Source organism: Sorex araneus, chromosome 2 (genome assembly GCF_027595985.1).
Source record: "Sorex araneus isolate mSorAra2 chromosome 2, mSorAra2.pri, whole genome shotgun sequence".
Classification (NCBI taxonomy): domain Eukaryota; kingdom Metazoa; phylum Chordata; class Mammalia; order Eulipotyphla; family Soricidae; genus Sorex; species Sorex araneus.
In genome coordinates, this window is record NC_073303.1 from 329,317,398 (window position 1) to 329,333,765 (window position 16,368).

The window sequence follows — 16,368 nt, forward strand, 5'->3', positions numbered from 1 at the left end:
AGAGGTAAGAGAAAGTCCTGGGAACCACTGGGTGTGGCCCCCAAACAAAGGACATTTTAAAAAGGATAAAATAGTACTGTCCCATCCAAGACAACCCATAGTGGGGTGGGTGAGTTCCCCTCCCCACCCCAACAGAGCCCTGGCAGCTGAACTTAATCACCGCCATGTTCATGGCCACTCTCCACAGGCTTAGACAAGCCTCACCCATGAGTGATTCTGCAGAAAAACCCAGGTATGCGGGACTTGTGACTGAAATCTCCAGGTTCACATGGAGTCAGGAATGGGCTACGTTCCCCCACCTCCCTGTGTTTCCAGTAACTTGGCAGTCGGGCCCACAAACCACCTTTGGTGCCATGTAATCTCATTAATGGCCATGATCCAGAGACTCAGAAATAAAGCTCTCAGAAGAGAGCTACATAGAATGACAAGCTGCAGAGATGCCTCCAGACCGTACACCAGGCTGTCATAGCAGGGGCAACTCGGAGTGAGGTAGGTGAGTGCCCATCCCACCCGAAAACATCCTCAGCAGCCGAAAACCTCCCAGACTCAATTGCTGGAGAGCTCACAGCCGCTCTCCACAGGCTGGAACAAGCCTCACTCATGAGTGAATCTCCTGTATAACTGGATTTTAAATCCTAGAGTGTGTGGTCACATTTGTGGCTCTGCAACATCTCATGCTTTATACCACTGATGTACCAAGAGTAGAACACAACATTTGATGGAGTTTAAAGTAGAATGCAACCAATCTAAGGGGGGGATACATTTATTTATTTATTAGTGCTACTAATAAGCATATAAGCATATATGCATACGAGGCTTAACCTTTAACAACATGTTAGTAATCTCTCATAGAAGGGCTTAATGGACCCAGGGTGAAATAAAAGTGGGGTTGGTGTTAAAATATTAAATGTAATCAATTATTGTGAACAAGTTTCATCATCATCATCATCATCATCATCATCATCATCATCATCCTGTTGATCGTTGAATTTCTCGAGCTGTCTCAGTAAAGCCTCCATTTGTCCTAGCCCTGATATTTTAGAAGCCTCTCTTTACTCATCCTTTCCAACGGTGCCACATTGGAGGCTCTTTCAGGGTCAGGGGAATGAAACCCATCATTGTTACTGGTTTGGGCATATAAATACGCCATGGCGAGTTTGTGAGGCTCTCCCATGGGGGCAGAAAACTCTCGGTAGCTTTCCAGGTTCTCCCAAAGGGTAATACTTCCAGGAGCTTGGTTTTATAATCTCTGGATGTTGGCCATTGGTGGGATTACACAGCGCCGGGGGCAGTCTCTGGGTGTGACCGCCTAGCTACTGGAAGATGGGGAATCTGGGTGGAAGAGGTCCAGTCCCGATCCAAGCAGGTGTGGAGGTCTCAGCCCCTGGTCCCACACACCTGGACTCCTCTGCCAGTTCCTTCATGTGTGATGCTTGTCCAAAGGTGTGGAGGGGGGTCTTTAGCATGGCTGTGGCTAGGCTCCAGGGGTCTTTGGCCAAGGGAGTTCTGCTCGTGGTTGTGAGAGAAACTGAAGCCCATCCCCTCCAAGGGGCCCAGGGAAGACAGCCAGGTGCCAGGGCAAGAGACTCTCTGCGTCACTCTCTTCTGGGAGCTTGGTTTTATGGTCTCTGGATGTTGGCTATTGGTGGGATTACACAGCACCGGTGGACTGCCCAGGGACACACCCAGGGACTGCCTCCTGCGCCGTGTAACAAGTTTATAAAAATAAATAAAAGGATAATAGTACAGCAAGCCTGATTTAGCACTCTACTTTATAAACTAAGGCAGTTGCTCTTAGTTTTCAAAGGTACTTCATTTGACCTCTGTCCTAGGATGGGTTGTAAACACAAACCCATCAAGTCACATTCAAAAGACTTCTCAATCTATGTCTTTTACCTCTAAATTTTTTGCCGTATTTCATATTACCTATTTAGATCATATTACACATTCATTCCTATTGAAGGTTTTTTGAAGGCATGAAGATCTTATTTGTCTTGATACAAAAACTTAAAGTCAGTGTTCTTCAGTGTTCTTTTTTAAAAAAAACATATATCCTCATCGAGAAAAATTAAATTAAATTATTAACCAAATGAATATTATCATCTCATTGTTGCTGTTTAATGGTCCAGGAGTTGGGGGTTCCGAGTTCTTGTGGTGCCAAGGATTACACACAGTAGTACCAGAAATTGCAGTCAGCAGTGTGGGCTTTTCTCGTGCAACGCCCTAACTCCATAAATCTTATCATATTTTAGAACGATGTTGATTTCCTATGAAAATATATGTTTGACTAACTAATAGTGGATTTTTGTTGTATGGTGACATCACAATATTGTTGATCCAAGAAAGTTAAAATGGTCAGACTTTATAAACAATAACATGAGAACTGATCCCACACACAGAGGATATGCTTGAAATTATTTTTTCTAGCATTATGCTATTATTACCAACTTAGTATACTCTGACAACTTAAGAGTGCTCTCAATTATTCATTTAAAAATTATTCAACAAATACCTACTATCATGGTGCCTGTATATATAAAATGGATACTATACTATAATGATAAACAGACATGCTTCCTACACTAATGTTCTGTTTTTTTGATGATAAAATGAAACATTACTCAATCACACCAATAAATCTTAAATTATTACCATGGTAAGGACTATTGGTGAATTATTCTGGATGCTCTTCCTATGTTTCTTTGATAGTGCCTGTCTACAGTCAGTGCTGTCCTTTTCTTCTTAGGAAAGACCTAGTCAGATTCAGATTTCCATGGGATCAGTGTAGCACCCCCAGTGAATTTTAGAAATTGACAACTGGTATTTCTTAGATTTCCCCAAAAACATTTGGTACGTGAGATTAAATGTACAGGTTCCTGAGCCCAAACTGTATACTACTTTCTACCCTCTCTGCAACACATCCTCTCTACTTGCCCTACTAGGAAGCCATCAAGGAGATGGTGAATTTGTCCAAGAGGCTCACCCTAAGTTAGTCTCTTAAAGATGACAAGTATAGTTGTTCATTAAACTTCTGAATTCTTAGTCTATCCCAGATTATCACTTTGTATGATACCTGCAAAATAGATTATGGTTCTGCAATAGGGTATTGATTTAAGAAGATCAGGGAAACATACTCCAGGAAGTCCTGGCTGACATTAGGTCTGACTGAAGAACTAGAGTTAATTAGACAATAGTACTAGTGGAAAAACAACCAGGAAAAAATCAGAGAAAAATCTAATTGTCTAGGTCATCAAGATGATGCAAGATGACCTGTATACAGCACAAAACCATCTACTGTCATGCATATGTACATATATACATATATATTACCTATATATGTGTCCTATATATATAGGTAATATATAGAAATCTTATAGTGATCTCTCCAGGTTGTGTTTAAAATCTAAAACATTAAATTCTTGTTTGTCTGTGTTGGTGAACAAAAGTAAAGAAAGCTGATATCCACTTTGCCTTCAAAAAAGATGTCTTTAGATAAAATGAAAAATGAGTAAAATGGAAGAAGAAACAATTAGAGAAATAAATATAATATTCCAGGTAGAAGAATATAGTAACTGAGACTCAGATGGTAACAGTAATACTTAGGAAACTGTAATTTTCAGAAATATTAAAAATTGGACTTGGTGATAAGGAGAGGAAAGCTTTTAGGATATTATCTATACTTCTAATCCCTGAAGAATAAAACTCAGAATAGAGACCAGATGTTCATTGGAGATAATTGGGGATGGAAGTTAGAAAGGGGAGGGGGAAGTTGATTTTTAAGGGACTGTGTGCCAAGTACTTTGAAGTGAATTGTCATGTACCTAAAGTTCACATGGGAGATCCAGACTGAAATATAAATTAAAAGTTATCTGCATAAAAGAATTTTCAAGGATTGGACTTATTCTTCACCATACTTTTACCCGCTATTCTTTTCAACTAAAGATCATTTTATTTTATAGAGAAGTTTCTAAAGTTTGAGAATTGTGTGTTTTGTCCTCCCCCTCTCTCTGCCCCTGCTCTTCCTCCTGCTTCTCCTCCACCTACCCTTCCTCCTCCTTCATCATCATCTGTTCACATTATACCATCTGGTCCAAGCCTTGGGATTGTCCTTATTCTTCTGTTTGTTCCAATTCATATTTTTGAAGGGATTCCGTTTTTATGTCCTGGTTTTCTCTTTTATTTCTTTCTTTCTGTCTTTCTTTCTGTCTTTCTTTCTTTCTCTTTCTTTCTCTCTCCCTCTCTCTTCCTCTCTTTCTTCCTCTCTCTTCCTTTCTTTCTCTCTTTCTTTCCTTCTTTTTCTTCCTTCTTTCCTTTCTTTTTTCTTTCTTTCCAGGACTTTAGCCCTCTTAGGGCAATTTATTTGATTCTCCTTCTTTTCCTGTATTCCTTGATTATGAACCCATGTTCAAACTAAGCTCCTTTAGTTTAAACACTACTAATTCCTATGTGAACACTTCAAAATCCTCCTTGAAACAATTATTTTGGTTCCTCTAAAATCTTTCTTTATTTTTTTTCTTTATTTTCATATAATTTATGGGCTAGAGCGATAGCACAGTGGTAGGGTGTTTGCCTTGCACGTGGCCGACCCGGGCTTGATTCCTCCACCCCTCTTGGAGAGCCAGGCAAGCAACCAAGAGTATCTCGCCTGCACGACAGAGCCTGGCAAGCTACCTGTGGTGTATTCAATATGCCAAGAACAGTAACAACAAGTCTCAAAATAGAGACGTTACTGGTGCCCGCTCGAGCAAATTGGTGAGCAATGGGATGACAGTGGTACAGTGACAGTGGTACAGATAATTTATATTATATTATCAGAATTAAGACTTTTGACACTTTTCTGTTGTCTGTCTTTTGTCTTTTCTACTCATGAAGAGTAACTGTCTTACTCTCTTTCCTTTCCTCTTTATGCTTCCTCCTTTTTTTCTTTTTTCTTTTCAAATTTTTTTTATCAAAAATCATGATTAAATATAAGCACAAATGGCTCTTTAGGTAGGTCTATAGTTCACAAATCCTCAAGTTATTTCCCAGACTTCTCCTACTTACCTTCTTCAGAATAAATTATATAATTTATATAATTGCAAATATTACGTGACAATACTTCTGTGACAATTTAACATTACCTATATCCTTATTACCCATTTTATTAGTTTCCAACACACAACATTTATTTATTTTAGGCATATAATTCAGTGGTTTTAGTATGTTCATAAAACTGTACAATCATCCCCCAAAATGTAAGATAAGAAAATTTTTATTATTCCAAGAAATCCTGGGCCTTTACTTTCCAGTATTCTGAATTCCCCCAAACCAGAACATTAATTATGTACTTTAGAGATTCTGTCTCTACTGAACATTTCCTACAAATAGGATTATACAGTACGCATTATGTAACTGCCTTCTTCCAACCAGCATACTTTCTCAAGATTCATCCATGTGATAATCCATGGATTATCACAACTGACAGTTTCTTTATTTTTAATACCTTGTAATTTTTCATTATATGGATATACCACATTTATATATCATTTATCAACTGATAAATGTTAGATTATTTCCACAATTTCTTATTGTGTGTAATGAATAACTGCATACACATTTTTGTGTGGGTACAGGTTTTCATTTATTATGGGCAGAATCTGAGTTATATATTAGTTATATATATGTTTAATTTCTTGAGACAGATCAACTATTTATTTTATACATTTTGTCATTAGATCAGCGATGTCCTGATTAATTCAGGTGAGGAAAGTTATACATATTGGTTTTACATATGAAAAAGCTAGAAGATTTAAGTATTTAAAAGTGCTTTGCCACTCAGCACCGTCTTATTGGTAATCTAAAACTGGTCTTGCTGTTCTGATCACATATCTTGCATGGTAAGGCTGGGTTTTCATAACTAATATCTACTTATATTCTATGAAATAAAACACCTAGGAGAGGAAATTGCAATACTTCCATTTCCTACATGAAAATAATACACTCTATCAAAACATGATTTTGCTGGGTTATTTCTATAGATGTTATTTTGAGAAAAAAAATATGCTCAGCCAAAGGTTTCTAAAATGCATTTATTTGAAGAAAATTATTTATTTAAAATATGAAGTTCATCAATAATTTGATGCCCAGAAAACATTTGTAATTGTTATTTTACTATTACTATTGTTGTTTTTTTACTCCTGGAAGCCTAAAATAGTTTTCTTTATTAGCTAACTGAATATTATATTCAGTTTGCATGTATCTGCACAATTCCAAAATAATAAGATTTATTTTCCTTACAACACTGTTTGCTAGATTTGCTCCAAGAGGCCAACCCAGGTTCAATTCCTCTATCCCTCTCAGAGAGCCCATCAAGCTACCAAGAGTATCCTGCTGGCAAAACAGAGCCTGGCAAACTACCCGTGGCTTATTCGATATGCCAAAAACAGTAACAACAAGTCTCACAATGGAGACATTACTGGTGCCCACTTGAGCAAATTGATGAACAACAGGATGACAGTGCTACAATGACAGTGCTACATCACTATTTAAACAGGAATTTCCCTTAACAGAATATGCATTATCCACTGCAGATGCTTTAAAGTGATCAAAAGTCTAAAGAATCCACTAAGATCATGAAACATAGGGTATAAATTGCTGGACAGTGAGCATACAGGACTCTAACTGCAAGTACTGTGCAAAAAATGCAGAGGCTTTAAATATGCACTTAGTTGTTATTATTCAGTTGTATGATTTTTATTTTACTTTATCACAATATGAATGAAAATGGGCAGTAGCAAGTGCAGAGTTGTGAGCCATGGCCAACCACTCCCCACCTCCAAAGTTCTGTGTTTACTGCCTTACTCACCCATTTTGCATCGGCAAATCATAGAGAGAAGCTAAATGCTCTCAGCTGCACTCTACCAAATCAAAGCTGAGAGATGAATAATGAACTTAATTTTCCATAAAGGCATTCTGTTTGGCATTCCAGCTAATAAGGTAAGTTAGTATCATTTCTGAAAAGAAAGAATACTCTCTTTTTGTTTGATTTCTGTGCTAATCCATATATTTTTATTTTAAGATACTGAAGTTAATTTCATGTTTCACAGTATCTATGATTTGGGGATGAACAATTTTATATAAAGATTACCCACAATGTACCCTTTTCCTTTGACTGGATGCTTATGATAATAGAGAGATTGAAGGAGAATTATAGCTTTTTAGGAAGAATGCATATGTCTACTAGTATTTTTGTCATCTATAGTGCAATGTGAATTTAAACAGAAAATGTTTAAATGCAGCAGACAGGATTATTTAAGAAATGATTTTTAAAATCTATTTAATCTGATAAATTAATGTTGACTCTGCTCTAAAGAAAACAGAATATATTCATCATGTTAGCTTGAGTCATTTCATTTCTAAGTACATGTTATTCTGAAGAAAGTAGTAATTTTCAATTGCTAAAATTCCTCCACAGCTTGGTTTAGGTGGAGTTTATTTTGTAAGATTTTATTTTTAAGAGTATTCGTGATGTTAATTTTTTGTTCTTACAATTTTTGTCTTGATTTTATCATGACTGCAATGACTTCAATTCTTGTGGAAATGTATTCAATTATCTACTGAAATTCATGGAATTAAAGACTACAAATTTCAAGACTTTCATTGTTACCTTGGCTATTATAGCTCAAAAATAAGAAGTGATGAAACAGTTTCTAGCTTGGCTTTGCTTTTTATGATAGAGCTGTTCAGTATTTAACATAGGAATCTTTATTTTAGTCATAGCACAAATTACTGAAACTAGCAAAAGCTTAGAAATATGGGTAAGAAATTATAATCTTTTCTTTTCTAGAAGAATAGCAAAAATAAAAAAAAATGTGATTAAAATGTATGTTTTCTGGGCTCACTGCCATGTCACCTGAAAAATCAGAGACTATTCTAAAGTAGGTGACCTCAAAAGATAAATCAGAAGGACTCTTCAAAAACAGCTAAAGTATGTAGGAAATTTTTAGAGAAATGGAAAGAGAATATTTCCCTATTGCTACTGTTTAATCATCCCTTTCCCCCCGCCCCCGCCCCCCGCGCCCGATGGATTGGAAGTAAGCTGTGGCATCCAGAATTTTTTACTTTGTGAAAACCTTTAAACATCACAGTAAGACTTTTCTGGAAAAGGAAGTACTTTTATTCCTCTCTTGTTTAAATTGTTCATGTCTGTTTTTCCTCAAAGTATGAAACGGTTGCTAAGTTGGACCACAAGTATTTAGCTACCACTAAGGATTTAACTCTACTTATATATTACCCATTTCATCTACAAATTTTAGCATTTATCATTTCTATTAAAATACTACTAATTTAATAAACTCACAAGAAGCATTTTTGTCTAACAGTTCATTTTTAAGAACACCAAGACAGACATATGCTACCTATTCATGCTTCATGGGTTTAAAATATGTTCAATTTTATGATTATTCACTGTTTATAGAACTGTTAGAAGCTCAAATATGGTAGATTGTTTTGAATTTCTAAATGTTCATTTTCTTTTCCTCTCTCCCCTTTCCCTCTCACACTGTATTACTCCAAACAATCTTTGACCCTCCCTATGATCATTTTTCTGCTTTAATTCTGAGATTCTTCCTAAGTTCCTTCTCCCAGGTGTCACTGGCCCAGAATCTATAAATTATCCTAACTGCCTTTTAAGCCTAGAAGAAACAAACTTTTGTAACTACCAAATTGTTATCTTCTATTTCCTGTCATTTGTACAACAAGACATTAGTACAATTTTTTTAAGGCCCTCCTATAACAGTATCGATTTTTATCTACAAATTTTGCTTTAAAACCACCTCTCAGGGGCCTGAAGGATAGTACAGTAGGTACGATATTTGCCTTACATGAGGCCAACCTGAATTCTAATCCCCAGCATCCCATATGGTCTCCTGAGCACCACCAGGAGTAATTCCTGAGTGCAGAGCCAGGAGTAACCCCTGAGCATTGCCAGGTGTGACTCAAAAAGAAAAAAAAAATGAAGAAGAAAAAATACCTGTTGGGGTGAAAAGACAGTACAGGAGTTAAAGGTTAAGGTCTATGGATAGCACTGGTTCTATCACTGGCAGTGTGTGGTCCCCTGGGCATCAATGGGTGCAGAACTGGAGGCCCCGAGCATAGCTGAGTGTGGCAGCGGCCCCAGCACTGTCACAGGGCCCAGCACCACAGTATCTGAGCACCACTGCATCTTTGGCTCCTGCATAGAAATGCTGGCCTGGTTGGCCAAGACTCAGCAGGAAGGACTCCGGGCCTCCTAAGCACTGCTTGGGAGACTACCTGTCCCCAACTATGAAGAAAAAAAAAACCGATGATGAAAAGATGTAAGAACCCACCCCATTATTTTCTTAATTTCTTTTTTCTTTTGCAATGGTCAAGCCAAATGCATGCCTTGAGTGAAATGTAGTTGTTTAGCCAGTTCAGATATTCTTGTGACACCAAATGCAGGGTGAATAGACACCCTCTGTTTTCTGTAATGTAGAAAACTGAAGAAAGTTACACCCCTACCTTCCTTGCATGACATGACATACGTAACATACACACATTTAGCAAATACCACAGAGCATCCATCAACAAGAGGCCAGTGGTGACCTCAGCAGAAGCACTGTCCCAGATGGCCTGTCATCAGAAGAAGTTCTTGGCACAGTGAAGGAGGCCTGAGCAGAAGGCAGCAAACAGATTTGTTCCCCAACACATGTAAAGCTTTTCTTTGGTGCTATCAGAGTGAAGTGGAGGTGGAGCAAACACAAAAGAGAACTGAAATCTGACTAGATTTGCTTAGTACTGTTAATGTTCCCTCATTTATGCTCACAGGCTGGAAGATCCAAGAATATTAGGTTACAAAATAAAGGCATTGTACTCAATACCTGCCCGGAGTTCAATGGAGCTCGGTTGCTTTCTTCATAAACCCCTTTGCCCCGTACTTCCTAATTCTGTAAATAACATAACTACCTACAGTTTTTGTCAACTCAGAATCACAGGGGACAGTGTTAATATTTACTTCTCAATCACCATCACACCCAAAATAGTCTTGAGAAAAGTTGAATGATTTACTGAATAAGTGGAAAATTCACAAATTCTTATGCTTTTTATTCCCATTACATTTTCTGTTTCCACCTGCCATAGTCCTGTTAAAAATCTGTTTCTAATATTGACATGTGTATAGGGTGAAGTCTGTCTAAATGCATGGGTAGCAGTACTCGTAAACAAGATGTTATTACCTATTGTCCTGACGGTATTGCAAAGGTCCATGTTACCCCTTCCAAGTAATATGCTAAAGTGTTTCACATACATTGTTTAATTTTCGTGTTCTTATTCAGTGTAAGTGATACCACGGAATGGATTTTCTGTTCTGTGTGATTCTAGATGCCACTTCTTTCCATTTTCTACATGGTCCAGTGCCTCCTTAACTAGGGAAAACATTTTCTTGTGAAGCATGACTAGTGGTGCTGAGTGATGGTACAGCAGATAGGGTGCTTGCCTTGCATGTGGCCAGTCAGGTTTGATCACAAGCACCACATATGGTCCCTTGAGTCTGCCAGAAGTGATCCCTGAGTGCAGAGCCAGGAATAAGTCATAGGTACTGGCAAGTATGGACCCAAAACAAAAAAAATCAATTAATTAACTAATTAATTGATTGAAATGACTAGTGAAGACTGGGGATGTGGTTCAGCAGCAAGGCACAGTGCGTGAAACTAGAATCAAGTGCCCCCAGCATCAGAGAAAAATAATAAAGCAAATAAATGTGAAAATCAAAAAGACTTGGCCAGGATTCAGCATACATATGCCCACACCCAGAGTTGAATGCCAGCATTACACAGCCTGACTATAGCCCTGAAGGCCCCTTAGCACCACCAGAGCCCCTAATATAGCAGGACCTGAGCTGTGCTACATCCATGAATCCTGGAATTGAGCCATTAAGGTTGTCTGGGTATTGCAAGGAATGGCCCCTGGAGCCCCTAAACTTCTTTGAAGGTGTCTACAAAATTAATAGATTATTTTTTAATGTTTTTGATAACTAATACTTGTTTTTTAAAAAGCTTTTTAAATTTTCATTGCTGTCTGTTCATTTGCTTCTTTAACCTCCCATAGCCTCCTCTGAGTTTATTTTCCCTAACTTTTCATCTGAAAGCACATTTTTGTGCTATAACTTTATACTGGAGATTTCTTCTAAACTCATTATATCAACTGGTATTTTCTGCCTTTTTTTCTCTTTGCATAATAAAAGGATCTGGGCCTCACATTTCTGTTTTCTTCCCATTATCTTTTTCAACATGGATATGTTTTTCCTTGATTTTGCTTTATGATTACTCTCCTCACAGTGCTTTTGCCCTAGTTCAGTTGCCTCTAATGTTCATCAGCGATCGCCTGATGGCACGCTACTTAAGGGCTCCCACTGATCTCTTCATGGGAGAAGCAAATTGTTGCTTGTTACAACCTGACCACTTTATTTGCAGTGCTCTCTGCTGAAGAAATACCCAGAAGTATTGCTAGCGATGACATAACACAATTTCTGGGAAATATCTCATTCTATGTAGACCATGACGGTCCTTAGGATCCTTGTGGTCCAAACCAACACTTAGATACACAGTCACAAAATGTGAGAAACAAGACAGCATTGAATGGAGGAGAAAAGGCTTTCATTTGAGAGGATTTAAAATATCTTCCTCTCTTGGGGCTGGAGAGATAGCACAGCGGGTAGGGCGTTTGCCTTGCACGCGGCCGACCCGGGTTCAAATCCCAGCATCCCATATGGTCCCCTGAGCACGGCCAGGGGTAATTCCTGAGTGCAGAGCCAGAAGTAACCCCTGTGCATCGCCAGGTGTGACCCAAGAAGCAAAAAAAAAAAACAAAAACAAAAAATAAATAAAATATCTTCCTCTCATTTTCCTATCAGTGTGGCCTTGAGCAGATAACTTAATCTTGCTGAACCTCTGTTCGTTCATCAGGAAAGCATAGATAATTATGGTGCCTACTTTATAAAATGATGATTGTAGTAGGTTGAAAACTCACTCCAAATATGACCATATGCTAATGCCAGGAAATAGTGGGTGTCACTTTATTTAGCTAATGTGACATTGCACATGTGATTAAGAATCTTGGGAAGAGGCAATGGTTCTGGGCTATCTAAGTAGGCATTAAATGTAACCACAAACTGAAGAGACTTGACCACAAATGAAGGCCATGTGCCCATAGAAGCAATGTTACAAAAGGCAATACTGATGGTTTGAAGGAGGAAATGAAGAAGGTTTAAATCAATTATTGTAAGAAATTCAAAAGGTGAAAAAGGCAAGAGCATGAATTCTACTCTAGAGCCTTCAGAGGGAGCTCAAGCCTGCCCTCTATTGCTGTCAGGGCAGTGAAACTACTTTTGGACTTTGAGCTATAAACTGTAAAAGAATAAACTATGTTATTGATCAGTTGGTCCAGAGCCCATGAGAAACTGATAAAGTGTTGAAATATTATAAAATAAAGAGACATAAAATGTTAATTTAAATGGAGCATATAAAAAGATTCATGGATAGGGTGCAGAAACCTCTGTATTTAAAATATACCTGGATTGGGGCTGGAGCAATAGCACAGCGGGTAGGGCGTTTGCCTTGCACACGGCCAGCCCGGGTTCGATTCCCAGCATCCCATATGGTCCCCTGAGCATCGCCAGGGGTAATTCCTGAGTGCAGAGCCAGGAGCAACCCCTGTGCATCGCCGGTTGTGACCCAAAAAGCAAAATATATATATATATCTGGATGTGTATATTCAGGGATGGGGATATTGTATGAAATGTTTCAGAGAAGTCCAGGAAAAACAAAAAGCTTAAGGGAAAGGCCATTGGTGAGAATTTTAGACATAAACAGAAGTGAGGTTTTGCAGAGAAACGAGTTAATGAATAGTGATTGATGTGATTGTGATTGATTGGGTTGTGACAGAGGAAGTGGCTGAGCAGATGGTAGAATGAATTGTTCAGAAAAAAAGGGGTCAGCTCAGAAGTAAAGAGAGTGCAGTTTCCCTAGGCACGAAAAGATAGGGATAAGGAGTACAGATTTAGTTGAGGAAAGTTCCCCAAACAAAGGGAGTCATTTTGCACTGCTCTTAGCATCATGTCAGCGATTGAAAAAGACAACCCTAGTTGAAGAATCCAGAAAAAAGATCAATCCCTTGTGACTTAAACCAATTTAAGATTATTGACAGGGGCCTGAGTCCCCTAAACACACTGTTTCTTGGTATCCAGAGAGGCCTAGGCCTAATGTGATTTGTTTCATTGTAATGCTCCATGATTTATATCACTCTCACTATCATCTCATTGTTCATCAATTTGCTCAAGCGGGAGCCAATAGCATCTTCATTTGTCCCTGTCTTGTGCTAGTATAGCCCAATTGCATCTGCTCTCTCCAGGAACACAAATAGCACGTTGTTGTTACTGTTTTTGGCAAATTGAATACATCACGGGTAACTTGCCAGGCTCTGCCATGCAATAATTTGTATATAATTCAATATTATTTATATGTTATATATTTATGTATCTATATATTTATATTTAATATTTTTATATTTTGTTTTTATTTTATATAATTAAATTGTGTATATTATTTATATATAATTCAATATTTTTTGCAAATCATACTGTATCTTTTCATTTGTCTACACCATCACATAAACTGTTTTCTCTTCTGTGATACATTCTACTTTTCAATTTTCCCATGTTTTGTCCATCATTCAAGTCTCAAATATGATCTCCTTAAACCAGCCACTTTACTAACTTACTGTCTAAAATATGCAATTGTTTTTTTACGGCAATTTCTACACTTTATTATAACCATACTTGAGTGCTGACTACTCTTTCCCCTAATCTAATTTCCGCCAATAACCAAAGAGATCCATTAGGATATACATCAGTCTACTGATACTTGGTCTTCTGTTTCCACAAGCCTTGGCATATAAGGAGGCACTGAATAAATGTAAAACAGTGGATGAATTGATCCATTAATTGTACCCCGAAGGATGAGTTATCATGGAAGAAAAACAATAATGTACATAAATCCTAGGGTCAGTGTCTAAAGAAATTACATTTTTTTTACCCAATTCTCTCAAAGCAAAAAAAAAAACCAGTTATAAAAGGAAATGACACTAGAACTGCTTTGTACATGGAAAGGTATTAATCCCTTTGTCATCAACTGTACGGTTCAGAACTATAGCTTACTATCTGAGCTAGAATTTAAGAAAATATTTTTTCTAATTCTCTGACTCTTTTAGACAAGGTTTTCTTTTTTACTAAGGCAGAATATGCAAGAAGAATAACAAATACTATACTAAATGCAAGCTAATTTAATTTCAAAAATAATAAAATTGCAACTTGGTTTTCGCTTATTGTATTTCATATTTAAAACCAAACTTTGTGATTCACAGTTTTTTCCTTAGGAAAGAAAAATTTGTCATATTTTGTAGCACTGTCACTGTCATCCTGTTGTTCATTGATTTGCTCGAGCGGGCACCAATAAGGTCTCCATTGTGAGACTTGTTACTATTTTTGGCATATTGAATACAACACGGGTAGCTTACCAGGCTCTGCTGTTTGGGCAAGGGGCTCTACAAGAGGGACGGAGGAATTGAACCAGGGTTGCCCGTGTGCAAGGCAAACACCCTACCCACTGTGCTGTCACTGTCACTGTCACTGTCTTTCCGTTGCTCATTAATTTGCTTGAGCTGCACCAGTAACGTCTCCATTGTGAGACTTGTTTGTTACTGCTTTTGACATGTTGAATACCACATGCCAAAAACCATGGGTAGCTTGTCAGGCTCCACCGTGCAGGCAAGATACTCTCGGTAGCTTGCTGGGCTCTCTGAGAGGGATGGAGGAATTAAACCCGGGTCAGCCATGTGCATGGCAAACGCCCTACCACTGTGCTATTGCTCCATGTTCATCACAAAATAAATAAGTGGATGCTACTATTGTCTTCTCACTACAAAATTAGGTAGAAATTGCTATAGTGAAACCTGTTCACATTTGTGATACAAACTACCACTTTGGAATCAAGTACATCATTAAGAAATTATCAATTGTTTTAATTGCCACACTGTCTACCCACCATAATCCAGAAAATCAACAGATCCACTTAATGTGTCCAAGTCCAGAAACAAATTAAGAGAACTACTGTATCCTCATTCTATATATATCTGAAATATTTTGATAATTTAGAATGAGATAGTTAACAAGTTGGTTGCAAGGGTTTCCCTACTACTATGAACAGAAAAATTTATAACTCACTGCCCTATACAGTAGAGAAAGTATAATTCTCATACATCAAATATGTCCGATTTGAACACCAAGAATGTGGGGCATAGTTCCAAACAATGTAGAAAATTAATACAAATATTTGCATCAACTCACCTTCAGTGCTTTGTAATTGCTGAGAGGGCCAAAGTGTGTTTGAGCTACAGAGAACATGCCTGCCTTGCATGTGTGAGACTAAATTTGATTCCTACTACCACCAAAAAAAAAAAAAGAAAAAGAAATCACTTAGAATGATTACTGATGATGAACCCCCCTCGCATACACACACAAAATTGTTTCTTAGAAGAATAAGCTGTATTATTCCTTATTTCAAAGAAAATGATTATATCTTTAGTAGCCTTTATCACTCTGTAATCAAGTTCTGTTGTAGTAATAGAGCAATTTTATTTAGCTAAAATAGTTCTCTTTAGTTGTTCTTTGTAGTCTTTTTGCCACAGATGATCATCCATTTCTATGATAGTTTTGCTTCTATCTCTCTTCTCCTCCATTGTTTTACTTCTATGATTCCATTTTAACCTATATTATTTTTTGTTTGTTTGTTTTGTTTGTTTCTGGGCCACACCCCATGGTGCTCAGGGCTTACTCCTGGCTCTGCACTCAGAATTAATCCTGGTGGTGCTTGGGGGACCATATGGGGTGCTGGTGGTTGGACCCAGGCTGTGTGCAATGCAGGCACCCTTTCTGCTGTACTATCGCTCCAACCCCACAAATATTATTTTTAAATTGCTAAAAGATAATATGTCATCACTTAGTAATGCCCTAGTCTGAAAAATGGTTTGTTTTCCAAATTTATAATCTGAGGCATTTTGCTTTCTCAAGATAATGGTGTCTTGTGGTTTTTTTTTCCAATTACCTATTTCTGAGTTTTTATTTAAAGAAAATACAAAGTTTCATTTTGAAGAGGATACATTCTTATAGCCGTAACATTAGTAGTGTCCATTGTTTAATAAAATCAATGAAGTCTCACCTCAGTAAAAAATCATATAAAAAGATACCTGAAAGAAGTCTTTGGGAATATACTTGAATGTCACCTTATGTACTCCATTCCTATAGCAACAAAGTAAACT

The 16,368-nt window shown here is 37.6% G+C and overlaps 1 protein-coding gene across 13 annotated transcripts in view; it reads left to right on the plus strand.

Annotated features, from left to right (window-relative positions):
* DLGAP1 (DLG associated protein 1) overlaps window positions 1-16,368 on the plus strand; it is a 938,748-nt gene that overhangs the window by 586,673 nt on the left and 335,707 nt on the right. Inside the window, exon 1 of one of the 13 annotated variants that reach the window (XM_004605989.2) lies at window positions 6,832-6,975. The exons of the other annotated variants lie outside the window; for them this stretch is intronic. Within the exon in view, the coding sequence (XP_004606046.1) occupies window positions 6,925-6,975 (51 nt within the window). The 5' untranslated portion in view covers window positions 6,832-6,924. Of the gene's footprint in view, window positions 1-6,831; window positions 6,976-16,368 lie in introns of those variants that run through there. 13 annotated transcript variants of the gene reach the window in all.